The 19614-nt window shown below is 50.0% G+C and overlaps 1 protein-coding gene across 1 annotated transcript in view; it reads left to right on the forward strand.

The window, feature by feature from the left end:
- Positions 1 to 10976: 10976 nt before the first annotated feature.
- Positions 10977 to 19614, forward strand: part of FNDC1 (fibronectin type III domain containing 1) — a 79443-nt gene continuing 70805 nt past the window's right edge. The window contains exon 1 of the mRNA XM_090280043.1: positions 10977 to 11160. Within this exon, the coding sequence (XP_090136169.1) occupies positions 11052 to 11160 (109 nt within the window). The 5' untranslated portion in view covers positions 10977 to 11051. The remainder of the gene's footprint in view (positions 11161 to 19614) is intronic.

Genomic DNA, 19614 nt, shown 5'->3' on the forward strand with positions numbered 1-19614 from the left:
GCACGCTGGGCTTCAAAGCACAGGGTCGCCGGTTCGATTCCCAGTCAAGGCACATGCCCGAGGTGCCGGCCAGTTCCCCAGCTGGGGATGTGAGAGGCAACCACACATTGATATTTCTCTCCCTCACTTTCTCCCTCACCTCCCCTCTCTCTGGAAATAAATAAATAAAATCTTTTTAAAAAAGGAAAATAAAACATCTTAAATTTGTGTCTTCTGCTGTTTCTTTTCTTTTTTTTTTTTTTTAAACAAACGCAATGGGGCCAGTGCTTGCCCTGTGGGGTCTCACACCCTCTAGTGGGGGAAAGGGAGTCATGTCACCCAACTAAACCAATCAGATGCTCCCCCCGTGACCCTGAGTGTTGGACAGAGTGACACAGAAATGGAAAACGGGAAGCCGTGCTCTGTCTCAAAAGGGGCATCTTAAAGACACCCCGAAATATTCCTGCGCATGAGCTCTCTGTCCCAGGACCTCGGTAGTCAGCTTTTTCTTCATTCAGGGGGCTGGCCCTCCTTTTGTTTTGTTTGTTTTTTTGCTTATTCTAGCCTAAGTGCGCCTCTGTTGGCAAGAACATGAAGAATATGTGAACTTAATATTTTGGCAAATACCTCTAGTTGCCCTTCAACCTGGGGCTGCAGTTTAAACTTCCGCCAACTGTTGGAAGCTTCTGGGCTTTGTTTTATATCGATTTCCTTCCAACAGTTCTGTGGTATGGATGAGGCTCTTTTTGATTATTTGATTTCCTGATAATTCTCTCTACTTCTAAATAACTGAAATGTCACTTCTTACAGTGGGTCTGGCCAGTAACTAACTCATTTATTACTGCTACGATATAACTGGTTTGTATTAATTTGCCAGAGGTAGTTGATGACATGGCTCAGTGTCAAGTTCATTTTATTTATAAGTGGAGTGTTTCCCAAGAACATGAGCCACAAAGTTCTCTCCAAGTCTTCCCAAACGGAGTATTCTCACATGATCACCTTAGCAACTGTAAATAATTATGTAATTGTGAAATAGCAGCAAAAGAACAGCGAAGTGTGCTACAAAGAGTTCCTTTAACATCATGCTTGCCAATGACTTTATCCTTATTTTCTACACATACATGAGAAAAACCAGCTGTGGAAGTAGAATAATGTGATCTGTACTGAAGGCATATGAAGAATTCAGTGTCTCCACCGGGCAAATACCATCATGAAAAGGAATCATATAGGGTTTGTTGCCCCATGTGAAGAAAATGTCCAGGTGATTTATGAACGACAGTGAGTTCTCCATCACCAAAAATTGTGTGTACCAGGGAGAATATGGAGGAATGAAATCATGCCCACCCCAGCTTCTTGACACATTTCCTGCAGCGTGAATAAAAGAAATAACGTACATTTTTGACTTTTACCTTCTTTCCTCACTCCACCCCCTTTGTTGAAATTTCAAGTGTGGAAAACATCCAGAGGAGAGAGAATGATAATGCTGGAATGGGAGTCTCCAAAGGTTTTATATAAGAGCCCGAGTGCTGTTAAAAGTATTTAACAGCCAGTATTGTAATGTAAATGAGTGTGTAAAACAGAATTAAATTAATTGTGACCACGTGTTTTATAGGATCGTAGAAAGGACGATTACTTAAGTAAATAAAGTTGTGTTGTTTTGTTACTAAGATACGGGGAAAAGCTTGCCTTCGGTGTGCCAAGCAGTGCAACTGACAGCTGCGAGATCGCCAAGCGCCCGAAACAGATAAAGGCGGGGTGCCAGGTTCTCGGGTTCGGGGGGCTGAGGAGAGGGGGCACCCTATGCTTCTCACATTTCACCATTAAGAACGGTGTTTGCCGTATGTAGGGGTTTTTTTAAAACCAGGTATTATTCATCAGTTTATGTGATTTCCCTTGTGTTTTGAGTTTCTTCAACAAAGCTGTTTTTTTGTGTTTTGTTTTTTTAACATGAGGGGATGATGGATTTTACCTAATACTTTTCTGAGTCAAATGAGAAGACCATATGGCTTTTCTCCTCTCACCCATGAATGTGGTAAATTACACTTATTCTAATGATAAACCTCCCCGGAACTCCTGGGAAAAAGCAAATTTGGACAAGATGTATCTTCTTTTTTATGCTCAGCTGGATTCAGTGTGTTCATGTTGTTGAGGATTTTTGTATCAATGTTTACCAGTTAGACTGTAACTTCTGTTCATCATATTTTTGTCTAGTTTCGGCATCGAGGCTGTATTAACCTCATGGAAAGCTACTGGGGGAGTAATGCTGCATGTTCCACCTCTTAGAAAATTGGAACAATTTTTTTTGAAAGTTATGTAGAATTTGCTCATAAAATTGACTGGTCTGCTATTTTCTTTGTTGGAAGATTTTTAACTACTGATTGAATTTCAGGCATTCTTTTTTGTCTTAAGTGAAGTTTAGTGCATTATAATTTTCCAGGAATTTGTTTATGTCATATAAGTTCTCACATTTATTAACATAATATTTATGAGCAGATCAAGTAATTGTTTTGACCTGATAATAAAATTATAATTCATAATATTTTCTTTTCCTTTTTATATCTGCTGTTGGTGTAGTTGTATCTGTCCTCTATTCTTATTATTTTAAAATGTGTGCCTTTTTCCCTTTTCTTTTAGATAAATCTCACTCAAGATTTGGTTATTATGTTGGTCTTTTTTAAAAACCAAATTTTTAAGACATTTTCTCTCAGTTGTAACTTTGTGTTCCTTTTGGTTAATGTGTATTCATGTCTTTATAATCTTTGTTCTTTTTCTTTAATGAGTTTATTCTCTTGTTCTTCACCTAACTGCTAATTGGACGTTCAACTTATTTTCTTTCTTGTTTTTAAAGATTTTAAACATGGTTTTTTATCTATTCTGTCTATTCTTTTCTCCAAGGACTATTTTTTCCATATCTTTTTCTCTCTTTATATTTTCCAACTCCTTGTATTTCTGTGCTGCAATCTTGGTAATTTCTTGTGACTAGTCTTTGACTAGTCTTCCAGGTCTCTAATTCTCTCTTCGGCTGTGCCTAACCTACTAGTCAGCCATCTACTCAGCTTTTATTACCTATGGTAATATTTTTCCTTTTTATACTATCTTGGCAGGTGTTCAAACCACTGTTTATTTTTTATTGTATTTTATTTCTTTAAACATACCACATGTAATTATTTTCTATTTTGAATCCAATAATTCTGATATCTAAAACATGTAGGAGCCCAAATCTTGTTCCTGCTGGACCTTCCTTTGATGTTTGCTTCTTTGGGGGTTTATGAGCTCATATTCAATGGATATGAAGTTGTGGAAATTCTGAGGCCTAAATTGGGGGTTTTTCACCTGGAAAGGTTTTGTTTGTTCTGCCAAGGAGAGAAGATGTCTGTGACCTGACTCACTCAGGATTCCAGGCTTATATGGGCATTGCAGGTGCTCAGATTCAGTCTCTGCCAAGTGGGAAGCCCAAAGATTAATGATTGGGCCTATTAAAAGCCCCCTGGCCATCACCCATACACCATACACCACATTCTGTTCATTCTACCCCCCAGTATCCTGTCTGTGAATCCATGTCTCTGCTGCAGCCCCCATCAAGGACCGTAGGCCTCTCACTAGGTTATTTCAGGGGGCTACCTGCCCCTCTGCCTCTGTTCCTTCCCCATCCAATCAGTCCTTCGGCCAGTTGTCTCATTAATCTTCCTAGAGCACAATCCTGGTGTTCATAGTGAAAACCCCTCAGGTTTGCATCACTAGTCACCTTTTTGAAAGTACTGCCGCTGGATTATCTGACCTGAACCTCACAGTGACTTTGTGAAAAACAACGGATAAGCTCTTCCTTTCCAGTGGCCTCCTCGGGCCTTCAGAGCAAAGCCAAACTCCTCAGCACTGTCCTCGTGGCCTCCTCTCACTGGCTCCGTCCTGCCTTTAAACCAGCATCACCTGCTGATCCCTTTCACACATCCTCCAGTCTAGCCAACCAGAACCTCTCAAACCTCTCCTTTCCTTCCTCCCATTGGTCCCTCTGATGAGCATCACTGGCTGAAATGCTGACTCTTTCAAGACACCGTTCATTTGCCTTCCTGGCTCAACACGCTTTCTCTCTCCTGTGCATTAAGCAGCACACACACAGGCACACAGATATAGACATACACACATAGACACATCCTTCCCCCAGGAATGAACTACTTTGTAGTTTGCTCAGAGTTCTTTCTCCTCTTCCCTGATGCTGTCAGTCTGCTTTTTAAGGCCAGGTTCCAGTTTGTCTTTGTAGCCAGTCCCTTGTTTTATTCCGTCCAACCCTACCGTTAATAATTCTTCTGTGTAAAGGTGAAATACATTTATAGGTTCCTTTGGCTGTGAAAGGGAGGAGAGTGGTGGGAGACCTCCCTGGGAAAACTGTGGGGGCCCCGACTTCAGACTCACCGCCAGGGGCCCCCAAAGGCCTTCTACGTGGGTGGTGGGACTGGAAGTGGGTACATTCAGTGGATAATCTCAGGGGACTTCATTCTTAAGAGCTTAAAGCTTACACAGGCTTTCTACTAAATTGTATTTTACATGGAAAAGAGGATAAAGAGGCAGAGATACAATCTTGAACTTGTGGTTACATCTTGAACGAATGACTGGCTGCAGCGTCTGGGTTGACAAGGGTGTCGGAGCCCAGGCAGGAGGCTGACAGTGGGGGGTGTGCTGAGAAGGGTCCTGCTTTCCGAGAAGCTTCTCCTCTCTTGCCCAGAGGCCTGGCGATCTCTCCTCTTGGGCAAACTGCAACAGTCACCTGATTTGGTGGCTCAGCAGTTTCAAGTTTTCCCTGTGATATTTGAAACTTTGCATATTTCCTCTCTTGCCAACAGTTATAACAAGAATTTTGCTTTAAAAAAAGACATTCCAATGACTTTTTCATGTTAGACTCAACAAACCAAGCTAACAGTTGCCTAAAGAGAATACTGTATCCAGCTTGACTAATGAGCCTTGTTTTGGACTTTGCTAACTATTTCAATATGCAAAAGGACCACACTTTAAAAAAATCCTCACTCTGGGACATGCTTATTGACTTCAGAGAGGGGGAAGGGAGGGGGTGAGAAGGAGAGAAACACTGATGTGAAAGAGAAACATAGGTCGGCTGCCTCCCGTAAGCACTGAACCCACAACCTAAGCATATGCCTTCAATGGGACTTGAACCTGCAACCTTTTGGTGTATGGGACATTGATCCAAAGAACTCAGCCACCCAGAAAGGGCAATGGTGCCTTTTCTAAAGTCAGGGAAACCTAAGTGTGAATAAAGAGATCTTAGTCCAAAATGCCTCTCCGCCAATATGTTTTTGCTGCTCATTTAACACTGGAGAACTGTTCTTCCACTAGCCTGAGAGGCCAAGAGCTGCAGCGTCTGCCAACGGAGTATCAGGGTTTGCCTCCCGGCTCTGCCACTTCCTCCCTCCATAAACTCGGGCTGGGCACATAACCTCAAGTCCTGGAAGCCTTATCAGTCACTCACATCTCAGCTGGAGGGAGCGGATCAGACCCTCCCTGGAAGGAATGTTTGATGGGTGGGGAAGGCAGAATGCCAAAGGGTTTAGTGCCAGGGTGAGCGGTGACGGCGCCCAGGAGGGGAGAGGCTGGGGGTCGCCACTGACGAAGCGTCTTCTTTGTCGCCTGGCGTGGGGTTGGTGACAGTAAGTAGCACGTTGCTGCAGCCAGCAGCGGTGTTCTTCGGGAAAGGAGGGTCCTGCTGGGCACCAGGATGTCGCTGGGCCTTCTGCCTGGGGCGGCGCACTGAGCTGCCAACGGCAAAGCTGTCGGGGCGCACGATCGGAGGCGTGTGGGGCTGGCGGGGCATGGTCCGTGCACAGCAGCCTGTGCCCAGCGCCTTGGGGGTACCCGCCCACTGGCCGCGGGCTCTGCTCTCCACAGGAGGGTGGGCTGGAAGCTGGCCTGGGGCGACTTCTAGCTCTGCCTCCTGCACCCTGAAGACGATCTTGTCCCCATCCTGACTTATTAATGCTTCCTCCACTAAAGGAGCTCTTTAATGTCACAGCATTAGCGTGCATGCACCCCCAAGTCGGCCTACAGAAGTGCACATATGATTAAAAACCTTCTAGGGGAAAGAAAATAAGAGAAGAGATAGGCAGCCTTCGGAACAGCCCCCGGAAGCTTCATGGCACAGCTACCATGGCATTCTAGGCTGTAATTCTGGGGAGGGGGTAGTTACTCTCTCACCTTGATTATGAGCTCTTTGAGGCAAGTGCTGCCTAAGTCTCGGTCACATTTGTATCCCCAGACCCTACCACATCACTTGACACAAAAATAGGTGTTCTGAAAGGTCATGCAAATGAATAAATTAGTGAATGATCTCTCTCGCTATAGCTCAAGCCCTATGCCCAGGAGGACAGAAGGGGACCATCTAGCTGCTTCCATTGCAGGGCGTCCGTCTCATGATGTGGGCCACCGGGCAGGAAGCCAGGACGCAGGTCCGTGGGCCTTTACATCACGGCAACAGCAGCCATCCCAGCCCGAGTCCTGAACAAGACACAGGCCGGGCTGCGTATCTGATATCTTAAGCCTTTAGGGTTCACTACCTCCCAGTGTATTTGTGCAGGAGAACTAGGCTTGGCACTGCCTTGCACTGAAACAAGTTAGAACTTCTGCTCCAAAGAAGCACGTTTCAGGCGATGATGGATTTCTGGCAGGTTTTTTTTTTTTTTTTTTTTTTTTCCCCTGAGGAGCACCATTTCTTTCCCACACCTTCCCAACCCTGCGAAGATGGACAAGGTGACATCGAGGTCTCGTGTCACTGTTTGCTGAGAAGGGTTGCTCACCACTGGGGTGATAAGGAGGTGCCTCTGATCAATCTGCCCTGGCCACCGGGACACTTTCACTGAAAATCTGAGGTGCGCAGTGTCATGGAAGTGAATGCACTTGGGTTGGTTGGTTTGCAGGGGTTCGTGCCCTCGCCAGTCCCTCCCGTGGGGTGGCCGAGCCACACAGCATCTCGGAGCCTTGGTTTTCTCTCTGTAACATCAGATAAGCGCCTCTCGGGGCATTGTGGGAACCAGAACAAAATGGATACTGCTCCAGAAAAGTTTGGTAACCGTTATTTTATTTTATTGCTGCTGAGAAGCAGAGTCTCTTTTCTGTCCCATGTCAAGGTGAAGTCTGCACGCCTACCTCTATTTTCTTGTCCCTTTCTCCTCTGTTAATGGAACCCTAGAGACTGTTTTCCTCCAGCTCTGTTGTGTCTGAACTAATGATTTTCCCCAGCCGCTCCAAGCACAGTGGGCACTCCCTCCCCTTCATCCCACTTCTAGCAGTCTTTTAAAAGTTGTGTGCACACCACCATCGTGCGTGAGTCTTGTATCATGTCCTGCTGCTGTCCCGGCAGATAGGTATGTTCACACATGGTGCTCAGGAAGGAATTAAAGGCCACAGGAGCCCATCTGAAGCCGGAATGAGATCTGACATCAGAGGATGGTGTGAGGCGTGTGCTTTCACAACTGGCAGAGTTTCTCCCAGGTGGTCGCCTGCGCTTGGTTTTCATGTATGCGCACGGGACAGGAGACTGGCATTTCAATCTACCTCACCGCCCAGGAATGCCCCGCCAACGTGGATGGTGAGTGTTGCTCTCTGAATGTGTGGCTATTCAAACATAACTGGAACTAGAGATCCAGTGTGTGATCCCAGACTGATGGGTAAAGCTGCAGATGATCCACAGAAATAACCTGGAGGCGTGTTAGTCGAGGATCACAGCAAAATAGCTGAGGACGTCCATGCCGTTTGGTTTGGATTAACAAAATGGAAGCAACAGCCGAGAGCTTATGAAAATATGTGGGAACAGTAAAGTCCGTGAGGACAAGGATGGCAAGAGAGTGAACTAAAAATGCACTAGAAGGAAGAAGACTTTGGAGACCTTATGTTTATGAGGCGGTCATGGTCAGACAGATGATTACGACTTTTAGGTCAGATTCTTTTGAAGTTTCTTTTAGGGCCTTTTAAATGGAATTTGATTACACTCAAATGTGTAATCAGATCAGAATCCAGGCTCATAAATGTCACTAACGTCATTTCATATCAAATATCATTGATTGTTTCAATCTAGACATCAAAACTCTAAAGTTGGAGGTAATTTTGGATCGTCTGTCACGCTGAAAATTCCGTACGAGACTGTTGCTCTAACACATAACGTACTGGGAGGCAGGTGAGCGCACATGGACTTCACAAGGAAGGAACGAAACCACCTTGGCTGAGCGCTCACTGTGAGCTTCTGCAGATTATGTCCTGGGTTAATTCTATTGAAACAAAATCGGAGAGTGAAATCCTGAAATCAAAAGTCCCAATGGAGAGTTAATGACCAGGGTAAGAACAGGGTGAGTTTGTGTATTGCCAGTTCTCTTTCTCTCGCCCCATCCCTGCACCCAGTTAGTCAGAAAATCACCTGCTGGTACCTTCAGGCTGCGCCCAGAGCCTCATCAGCTCTTACCCCCAACACCGCTACCCTTGTGTTCCAAGCATGCTCTTCACCCAGCTGGATGGTAAGAACCTGCTCACTGGTCTCCCTGCCCCTACCTGCTCAGTATGCAAATGTGGTCCTGTCACTCCTCTGACTGGAATCCTCCAGTGCCCCTCACTGCTCCCAGTAAAAGCAGGAGTCCTGACTGTGGCCTGGAAGACCTTAACCTCCCTTCCCCTCATCTGCCTTAACTTACCTCCTGCCAAGTTTTAATCACTGCTGTTTTGAGTCAGATCCCCACAACAGATACACAATAAATATCTGTTAAATGAACAAATGACTAGCAATGAACCTAGAGGCACTTCCTGGGAGTTACCGTATAGTTGGTGTGGTGATGGCCTCTTTGGGTAGCAGAACGGAAATAAAGGTAGATCTTGATTCTCATCCTCTTCAGAACGGGGGAGTGCGCTCATCAGGACCCACTGGCTACATGGGGTAGAAATCCCACCTGAGCCAGAGGGAACTTTTGTCTCTGAACTGATCTTCAGGAAGCGCGAGTGGGAGCTGGACTTATGCACCTGCAGGACTTGCTCCGTGTTTGGTCGTCTCCCCTGTGCTGGCTTCGTTCTCTCGGGATGGTGCCCCTCAGCACTCCAGCCAGAGACCCAGTCCCTCTTGGCCGCTACATTAGGTTCTCGGGGCTGCTGTCATGATGACCAGTTTGCAGGTGCAAAACAATAGGAATTTATTCTCTCACAGTTTTGGAGGCCAGAACCTCAAAATTAGTCGCATTGGGCTGAAATCAACGGGCTGGCAGGGCTGCACGCCCTCCAGAGGCTCCGGGGAGCGTCTATCTGCTCCTCTTTCCTCCAACTTCTCAGGGCTGCCAGCAGCATCGCCCCCATCCCTGTCTGCCGAGTAGGGTCACGTCTCCTCCTCTTCCTCCTCCTTAGAAGGATGTCGGTGACCCCAGGAGATGCAGGATAATCCCTCCATCTCAAGACTCTTAACTTAATCACATCTGCAAGGACCCCATGCCCCCATACATGGTAACATTCAGGGTTCCAGGAATTAGGACATGGGCATGTTTGGGGGGGTTCATATTTTGGCCGACCACAGCCACCATCCTTCAACATCCAGGACAGACTAGAGAAAGAAGAGACTGTCCACCTGCTCCACTTAGAAAAGCCCTAATGCAGACCACCAGGCTCAAGCCACTGGGGACCCTTGGACCAACTGGGGGGCAAAGAGTTTTGGGGAGGGATCTAGAGCCTCTTGGTGGGAGGAGTGGGGGGGGGCAGGACAATTATTCCAGAAAGAAGGGCAGGGTGGGGAGGGTGCTGGGCAGACAAAAGCCCTAGTTCCAAGCATGGCATGTGGGCAAACACCGAAGGGAGTGGTGTAAGAAAGTGTGTGTTTAAACACTAACACACTTGCAAACTCCAAGGGCTCTGGATGCTCACTGAGCTTAGCAGATGATAGGAGAAGAACCCTCGTGGGGAACCAGGAGGAAGTTTCCCCGAAAGCAAGGCTGCAGGGCATGCCCTTTGTGGGTGCTCATTGGGCAGGAGGCATCAGCACCCCCCAGGGCTTCCTGGCATGGATGCGTATTTCCCTGTGTCATCAGTCTACGATTTATTTACCGACCTTTTCCTCTCTGCAGAATGACACAGATCTGGCTTTTTCAGTTGTCAACGGGGAGCCTAGCTGAGTCGCTTTCAGGTGGTCAGCTTCAGCCGCGTAAGTCTGCAAGGACACGCGGGGCCTGGCGCAGGCGTCCCGGTGGCCTCCAGGGGCGCTCCAGTCCGGGTGGAGGGGCGGGAGGCTTCCAAGGCCCGGGCCGACCCGCACGAAACCAGGTGGGGAATTTGGGAATAGGAACAGGGAGACTCTAGGTAGTGTCAGCCTCTCAGGAGCTGGAGGAAGCAAGGCCAGTCAGGTCCTTGGCCTGGGCTCCTCGCGTCCTTGGTTAGGGATGGCTGCCTTTCAAAGTAGCTGGCGCGCTGCACTGGGATAGCAGGAGCTGCAGCCTCCAGGCACCTAAACTCCTCTCCTGGGTGCACGGGGTGTGGGGAAGGCCGGCCGAGGTGAGCCGAAGGGGAGACCGCAGAGTGCAGATGGAGGTGAGCGGGCCTGGCCCCTGGCCCCAAGGCTGAAACCAGATGCATTCATTTAAGAGGACCTGGGCACCCGCGCGCGGGCTTGGCAGCGCCTGGGCGCCTGGGGCCATTTTCCGAGCCTGCAAACGAGAGAGGCTAGACAATGGGAGGAACTTTCCCAGCCACTTCGTTCCGCACATCAATCACCGAGTTTTCAGAAACGCCCAGCGGGGCTCCGGGGCTATCGGGCACCCTGAGCTCGGGCCACGGTCCTAGCAGCCCTGCCGCCCCGCAGCCCCCCCCCACCCGCCCTGTGGCCGGCAGGGGGCGCCGGCGCGCGGCTAAAAGGCACGGCCGGTGGCCGGCGGCCTCAGTGCGGAGCTCGGTGGCTGGCACGCGGGCGAGGAGAGATCCGCGCGGGGCCGGGGCGCACAACCTCCACGGACGGCGGGGACCCGACGGCGGCGCCCCAGCACTCTCCTACCGCGGCCCAGCGCCCACCGACCAGCTCCTACGCCCAGCCCGCCGCGCTCCCCGGGGTCCCGATGGCGCCCGCAGCCGGGGCGCCCCCGCGCGCGCGGCGCCTGCTGCCCTGGGCGGCGCTGCTGCTCCTGGCAGCGCGGCTGCCCGCAGTCTCCTCGGCTGGGGCTCCAGGTACGCGCGGCCCGCGCTGGGCTGCCCTGCTCCCCGCGCCTCCTCACCGCCTCTCTGTCCACCTCCAGGCAGCACCCACCTCGTCTGTCGCTCCGGGGACCGCCGCCCCGCTCTGTGCTGGCTGCGTGTCGTGTCACTAACCTGTGCGTCCTCATCGCTCGCGGGCCAGGGCGCGGAGGGGCTGCTGGGGACTCGGAGTCTGGGCACTTGGAGCCCCACGCGCTGGAGGAGGGAGCGGGGACAACGTCGGCGCCAGGGGACCTCAGTGCCCTCGGTTTCAGCTTCGCCGTCAAACGCCCAGGAGTCGGGAGACCTGAGCCGTCTAACTTCCCGGGGAGATGCAGGCAGCAGTGGGGTGGGGGAAGAAAAGCGACTTCTTGGCGCTGCGGGCGGGGTGGGGTGGGGTGATGCTTTCCTTCGCCCAGAATTTCCCCGCGACATCCTTGTTCCCTCCAGTTCACCTGCCCCGAGGCTGGGGGGCCTGCAGGTGACAGACAGGACTGTTGCAGACGGCGCGGGGGAAGGTTGGTACCGTGGCGCCGAGGGGAGCCGCGCTCCTACGGAGGCCGCGCATCCCGGTGGGAACGTAGGAGCCGCCAGATAACGTTTGTCGTGAGCGGAGGGAGAGGGAATCGGAAGAGTCGGTTCCGGGGAAGCTCGCCCTTCCCTCCCAGGCTGAGGCTGGAGACCGGAGACAGGATGGCTGTTTTCTTTGGGGGCTGAAATGGGAGCGACGCCTTTCAGAAAATGCCCGCGCGCTGCTGTCGGCGTTCTTGGTCGTCTCCCGCCGACAAGTTTGTGGGTTTTTCCTTTTCTTCCTCTTCTTTTTTTAAATCCCTAAGCCTTTGGTGGCCCTTGTTCCCACTTCCTGTGCAGGCATTTTCACGCTTGAAACTGTGTGGCTTTTATTCATGTCATCGGTTTGCAGGAATCCAAGAAGTCGACATGTTTGTCAGAACTGTTCCCTCCCAGCTGGGGTATAACAATTCAGACGCGGTTCCAATTCAAATTATGATGCTACTCAGTGTCTCTGCTGCCCTCTCACTGCAAGGGGAAGGGGGAAGTTGGGGGTTGCATGGCCTTGTGATTCTTTTTGGTGGGTCTCTCAAGCACAGTGCTTGCTTCAGGTCTCTAGCAAGTGCTGGGATGCCAAATGCCACGTTTTTTTTTTTCCCATAAAAGATAGTACTAGTTGTCGGTTTTGTTTTCTCCTTCGTTAGCAACCCCTAGGAAAGCAGTCACTGAACGTTTTGTACAGTATTTAACAAGAATAAAACTATTTTAAAGTCTTTCAATCTCCCCGCCTACAACCCATGGCTTTTATTTATTTATTTTCTAAATTAAAATTTTCTGAATGTTAGAAGAGTTTTTGTTCTAGGAAGCAGACTGAAATGGAGCCAACGCCACACTGGCTTCATGAGGATTGCCGCTTTATCGTGTTAGGTCCCACTGCCACCTGCCTCGGGTTCCGGGCCAGGGTGTCTGAAGTCAGGGCTGCCCTTGGCACCTCCCCCGGCCTGCTGCTCCGTGCATTGCTGAGCTAGCTGTGTGTGACCTGTCGGAACTGCTGCTGAGCCTTCTCTCTAGTGTGGTGATGTGGTATTTGTAGTAACATCACGACCAGATTAGAAATGGACAAAGGAGGAGAAGCACGTTTTGAAATAGATATTTATGGCATTTAAATGAAATAATTGGGGGAAGACCCAGAGGCAAGCTGCAGAGAGCTCCCCACGCTGTGAAAGAGGCCACGGGGCCTGCCATTTATTCCACCTGCACCTCCAGAAGGCTTCCTGTCTGTGCTCCCGGTCTGATAGCAAGGCCGTGGCCACCGTGCCCCCTCTCTGGCTGCTGGAGCCAGGCCCTCCCCTGACCCCCCCAAATCCTTGGGGCCAGGATCCCTGTAATGAAATCATGAAGAGCCACATTCAGAGTGGCAGATCACCACAGCTCAAAGGGATTTTCCTTTCCTTAAAAGAGAGGTGATTTGCAGGGCACACTAAAAAGCTAAATAAACCCTTCAACCTGGTGGTCACTCAAAACGTGGAACAAAATAAGCACGTGATGCCCCCTGCCACTGCATGATGGAGACATTTTTCTGAAAACACAGGGCCAAGTGAATGGGTAGCTTCCTTCCAGCTGTAGAAGCCCTCAAGGGCTTTCCTGTGGCCTAGCCTACCTCCAGCTCTGCGGGGTTTCCCTCCTACGTCTGTTTTCCTTGAGAAGAGGGCGTGAACATGCCCTTTCCTCCTACTTTGTGCCAAGAGCCCACCCCGATGAAGAACTGTTTGATTCATCAACTGAGCATACAGTTCATCACTTTGGAATGAGAGGTTGTCACAGAGACAATTCATGTCCCTGGAAAGATAACCCAAGACAGTTCCAGAGCATTAACAATATGTTTTAGTTTCCTATTGGTGTTGTAACAAATTATCACACACTTAATGGCTTAAAACCGAACAAGTTTATTATCTTGCTGTTCTGGAAGTCAAAGGACTGAAATGGTCTCCGTGGGCTAAAATCAGGGCTGTGTTCCTTCTGCAGGCTCCAGGGGAAGATCCAGCCTCACCCTTTCCAGGGTCTAGAGGTGCCCATGCCCTTCCGCTCATGACCCCTGTCTGTAGTTACTCCACTTCTGTGCACACGCCATCTTCTCTGACTTTGAACTTCCTGTCTGCTCTTCACTGACAAGGCCCTTGTGATTACACTGGGCCTATGGGACAATCTCCCCATCTCCAGGTCCTTAATTTAATCATACCTGCACATCTCGGGAGGGGGGGCATTATTCTATTGCAGGGTAAGGGTGGGTTTCAGGGGGAAGCCCCATCATGCTTTGCTAGTCAAGGATCAGACTTCTGTTCACTCTTCCTTATGGAATGTGGGGGGTTCTTGAATGACAATTAAACCTGTCATCGGAGCTTTTATTTTAGTTAGAAAATATAGAGGTGAGTGTATAAAGGTAGAAAAATAAAGGAGCTAGAAGAAGAGATATGTACTTACTTGTTGGTCTATAGAATGTTTATGTCAGGATAGACCGGAAACTGGAATCTTGGGTACCTTTGAGGAGAACTGTGTCGCTGGGGGTGGGAGGAATGTTGTTTCATGATTTCTCTTAGCCACTTAGGAGGCACGTGCTAGCCCACTCGGAATCAGGGAGGTATTGGTTGTACATGTGAGTAAACACCCTCTTTTCCTTCCTTCTGGAAGCTATCCTTGTCTTACAAAGAATATTAATTTGATTCAATTTTTGGGAAGTGTTATTACTGTTTAATTAAGGAAAATTATCCAATATGGACCAGATGGTTAAAATTTAGAAACTGTGACGAGGGAATTCTTGTGCCGCTGAGTATTAGGTGACGCCATGTGGAGCACAGATTTTTCTCCCAGGTTTCCTCCCAGTTCCTTTTTTTTCCCCCGCTCCGGCCCTGGCGGGTGACAGTGCTTGTGCCCCGTGACCCTTAGAGGGCGCCCCTGGCCTTCTGGCAGCGTCTCCACCGCCCGCTGACCCCGGGAGCTCAGAATGAGGACAAACGTTCAAGTTATCTGCTTCGGTTTTCCCTTAGCGTTTGCCCTTTTTTTTTTTTCTTTCAACTTTGCTACTTGTTAGTAATTTTCAACTGACCATTGGTGAGAAGGAATTTGAAGCCTAAACCTAAAGCGGGGCAGCAGCCCTTTAGCGGGTCCTGCCAAAGCTGCAACAGCTGGGGGACCGTGGGGGGACAAGGGACACCTGAGCACTGGCTATCAGTTATGAGTGAGTTTTGATTAATCGGTCTCTCTAAGTATCCCCCCTTGATGCTCAATGGGTGTTTTTTGTATCAGGGAGAGTGCTGGAAATTCTAAGGCAGGTTTATAGGTGCAGAGAAATCCCTGGAACCTGTGACTGCCTCACATTTCCCTCCTGTGGCCTCCTGGATGGGGGAAAATGATTAAATTATCACAGCACCCTAATCTATAAAGTACAAGCCACTGAATTCTATTTGTATTTTTATGAGTTCTTCGGTGTGTGTTTTAATTTCTTTTTTTAAATCATTTTTTTATTGTCATTGTATTACAGTTGTCCCAATGTCTCCCCTTATGCCCTCCTCCGCCCATCCCAGCCCCCGCTCCCGAGTCAATTCCCACACTCATGTCCATGACATGGGTCATTCCTACATGTTCTTCCCGCCTGTATCCCCTCCTCCCGCCTCTCTGGTCTCTGTCAGTCTGTTCCATGTTGCCATGCCTGTGGTTCTATTTTGTTTGTGAGTTTCTTTTGTTCATTTTTAATAATAACAGAGGTTACCATTTCCCTGCATGTCATGTCATTTAATTTTCACAGCAATTTGTGAAGGTAGCGACATTCTCAATTTGGGGGGCGGGTGCTGTCCATCACTCAGCATGTGGCGGTCTCAGGATTTCGACCCCAGGCTCTGGACCCAAACCCCACGCTCCTCCCTGCAGACACTCCCGGCACCCCATGCTTTGCATGCGTTTTCTGCCTTTCCCTTGCTTTTCTTTTTTAGGCTGGGGGGCGGGGCACCGCCCTCTCTGATTTGCCCAAGACCCCCTTCTCACGCTGCGCTCTCCTCCCGAGGCCGCTGGCTGCGGAGCCTGATTGGAGCGCACCTGGCAGCTGCCTGTTCACCTCCAGCAGGGAGGGCTTCACTTAAGGTGAAGCCGCAGTCAGCCCTGTGCCCTGCTATAACTCAGGTTTGGCATTTGTGTCACTGGGGGAAGTGCCCTTTGCTAGTGGGTCCTGGGACAGCGTGCCCTCCAGCAGGGCCCTGGGGGATGTTCATTACAGAAACCCTTTAACATTTCATACAGCGGTTCTCAGTGAATGTTTGATCTCAGGGCAGAATTCACAACCCTGGACCTGTGAGCCTCACATTTTATCCAGAAGACTCCCCAAATTCAAGTTTGTTTACAGTAGACCATTTAAATCAGGGGAGGAGGGTAGAGGAGAGGATACAGGCAGTGTGGCACATGCTAGGATGGTCCCCAGGGTGGGGGTGGGGGTGGATCAGACTGGAAGGTCCAGGGCAACCATATTTGAGCCGGACTTTGACAGCAGAGGGCAAGGAAGGACATTTCAGGTGGAGGAACAGACCCCGCTGCACGTGTGCGGGCACAGAAGCCAGACGCCGCGTGAAGCGTGTTCTGGGTGTCTCCGGCAGTGTGGCCCCCTCGGGCGACAGTGACATTTGGGGTGAGGGGGGTCAGCAGCAGCCAGCACAGGAAGGTCTGGGAGTTTGACCATGAGCCAAACCAACCGCGGCCACTAAAGGAGCGTCTGCCGCGTGGCACGTCACAGGGTCGGTGCAAGGTCGTGGGGGCAGTGGAGTGGAGGACGGCGGTGGAGTCAGGCCAGGGGGCAGATGACGCCTCCGTTCATTGTGTTTGGGGACTCTTTTATATCTGCTTATTTATGTGAGGGTGGGGTAGGGGTTCTTCATTACAAAATAGACCAAGCCGACTGTCTGAAATGGCTCCTGTGTTCTAGCAAAGTTCCATTTTGGAACAGGTCACATGCACTCACCTGTGGGCAGACTAGCAGACCTCACGGTTCAAAAGTGCTGAGCGAGCCCTGGCTGCTGTGGCTCAGTGGATTGAGCATCGGCCTGCGAGCCAAGTGTCGCTGGTTCGATTCCCGGTCAGGGCACATGACTAGGTTGCACATCAGGTCCCCAGTTGGAGGCGCGTGAGAGGCAACCACACAGTGATGTTTCTCTCCCTCTCTTTCTCCTTTCCCCTCTCTCTAAAAATAAACAAACAAACAAATTATTATTATTTTAAAGTGCTGAGTGGTTCAGTCAACGGCCATGGGGCCTGTGGGCAGAGTGCAGTGTGGTTTCTAAGGGGAAAGCCCTGTGCAAGTCATTGTAGGAATCACTGAAACTCCAAGTGGGAAGTCACTTGGATTAGAGAGGAAATCAGTGATGTGATTTATGTAGATTTTTACTCTACACAGTGCTGCTCCACCCTGAAGGCCACCTAAGAATCGACTCATTTTCGGGTTCAGAAGCCGCTTTGTCACGGACAGATGACTGGTCGGAGCTAGCAGACCCCCTCTGGACATGAGCGGTGCTGGTCTTGGGAGAAGAGTGGGCGCTGAGTTCCCCAAGCACCTGGGACTTGTTAGCATCCTAGTCAACAGCGTGACCAGGGTTGCATCCATGGCCCCTAATTTGAGACGACACCAAGTTGTCCCAGAGATGAAACCCCATTGACCGTCACCCATGGCCGGAGACCCCAAGGCTGCGCAGGGTGAAGGAGGTCAAAGACCCCGAGTGGGCAGCTGTGGCCTCCTGGGAGCTTGGGAGAGGCAATCTTCCGAGGTGAGATGTGGGCAGCTGGGCAGGCGGTCCCCATGAGCTGCATTCTGAAGGACCAGGCAGGGCTGTGGGTGACAACAGGCAGGTTCTCTGGGGTGACAGAGGGAAGTTGCCTCACGGTACGGTTTTGTGAGGTCGGCGCTGCCTCATCCTCATGTGTTTTATAAAATGCGGTCGGCCTGACCGGCTTTTCAGGGCTGCCACTCTCAGCTCCAGCCCCCTGGCCTCCTGGCTGGTTCTCTGATGTGCTGGGCGCCTTGCAGCCCCAGGGCCTTGGCACTCACCAGTTCCCTTTGCTGGAACGACTTCCCTTAACCTTTTATCTGCAGATTGACCCTCACTGTCTTCAGGTGCTTTAGGGAGCATCATCTTCTCATTTAACAGTGTCAGCCTAGTCCTACCCCCAGCTCTTCTTGTTCTAGCTTCATCGATTCCACCTGATCCTTCAGTTGCATTTGCTCCCTGCCCATCCTCCTCTGCTGGAATGGAACCCCCACGAGGACAGGACCTTTTGTGGGTTTTGTTCATTGAAGTCTCCTCAGTGCCTACCAAGCTTCCCGCAAATGGTACATGTTTAGTAAATATCTGAAGGATGATTGGATGACCTTCTTCGGTATTAATTACATGCGATAGGCATGAAATATATTTATGTAGGTTGACGTGACACCAGCAGGGTATGTGGGGGTGACGAGTGTGGGACTGTCCCCTGCATCCCTCTCACCCTGACCCCGTGGGGTCAGCACATGAGTTTTGAAGGGCGTTGGCTCGAGTTGGGAGTCCGGGGCGTGGCGGGAGTGAAGAATTGTATTTACGCAGTGCACTCGTTTCCTGGGGCTGCGGACTGGGTGGTTTGAAGGAACAGACGTGTGTTCTCTTATAATTCTGGAGGGGGGACATCTGAGATCTGTGTGGCAGGGTCATAGTCACCCTGAAGGCTCTGGAGAAGAGACCTTTCCTGTCTCTTCTCAGCTTCTGGTGGTTCCCAGCAACCCCGCATGTTCCTCAGTTTGCGGCTGCATCACCCCGATCTGTGTCGTTGTCGGGTGGTATTTTCTGTGAGTCTTCTTCTTCTTTTTTTTAAAAAAATAATTTATTTATTTGTTTGTTTGTTTATTTATTTATTTATTTTTGGAGAGAGGGGAAAGGAGAAAGAGAGGGAGAGAAACATCCCTGTGTGGTTGCCCCTCACTCACGCCCCCAACTGGGGACCTGACGTGCAACCTAGTCAGGTGCCCTGACTGGGAATTGTCTGTGAGTCTTCTTTAAGGGCACTGGTCAGACTGGGTTAAAGCCAACCCTCATCAAGCATGACATTATCTTTGCTTGATTACACCTTCAAAAATCCTATTTCCAAATCACATTCCCAGGTCAGACTGGCCAGCATATCTTTGGAGGGGGTCATAATCCACCCCACAACACATGGAATGCTGACCAGCACAGCTCCCCTTAAGTAGGTGAAAGAATTCACAGAGCTTCCAACATCGGGCCGCAATTGAGATGTGGGAAGACGTGAGTCACTGGGTGGTATTGTGTGCGCTGAACTGTCACCCGAGGGGCCCAAGTCCTACGCACATTCAGGGGGCCCATTCGCAGCTCAAGCCTGGCTAGAGCCTTCATTCATAAAGTAAGTAATTAAGCAATTAACTCAGAGCTCCTGCGGGCAAGTGACTGTGCTGAGCTCTTGAGGCCCAGGCCACAGACACTTAATAAAGGAGTCGGGATCAGTGTGGCAATAAATAAAGGCACTGATGGCGGTAAGTGTAGCAATACAGGGTCATCTGCTGCTTCTGTTGTGATTAGCTTCGCCTTGGCCGGTCACAGTGTTCAGTTCTCAATGCTTTTACACTGATGTATATAGAGAATTGTTAGATCGCAAGAGAAATCACAAAATTTGTCTGAGAACTTTGCCTGGAGGGCACGCTTCGATGTTGACACAATCCAGTTTTTTTTTTTTTTCCTCTTCAGTAAAACGTCTGTCTTTCTTTTATGTAGTTTTGTTTTCTCATCGAGCCTTCTGGGAGATGAGATGAGGGGGCCTTGTTCGCCCACCGAATGTCTGCTCTCTTTAATGTTTTCCCGTTGTGCGAAGCCGCCACGGTCCCCACTGCCGTACCAGATGTCCTGGCCCTGCTCTTTTAAA

This window comes from Furipterus horrens, unplaced genomic scaffold (assembly GCF_987537825.1).
Source record: "Furipterus horrens unplaced genomic scaffold, mFurHor1.1.pri manual_scaffold_6, whole genome shotgun sequence".
NCBI classification, from domain to species: domain Eukaryota; kingdom Metazoa; phylum Chordata; class Mammalia; order Chiroptera; family Furipteridae; genus Furipterus; species Furipterus horrens.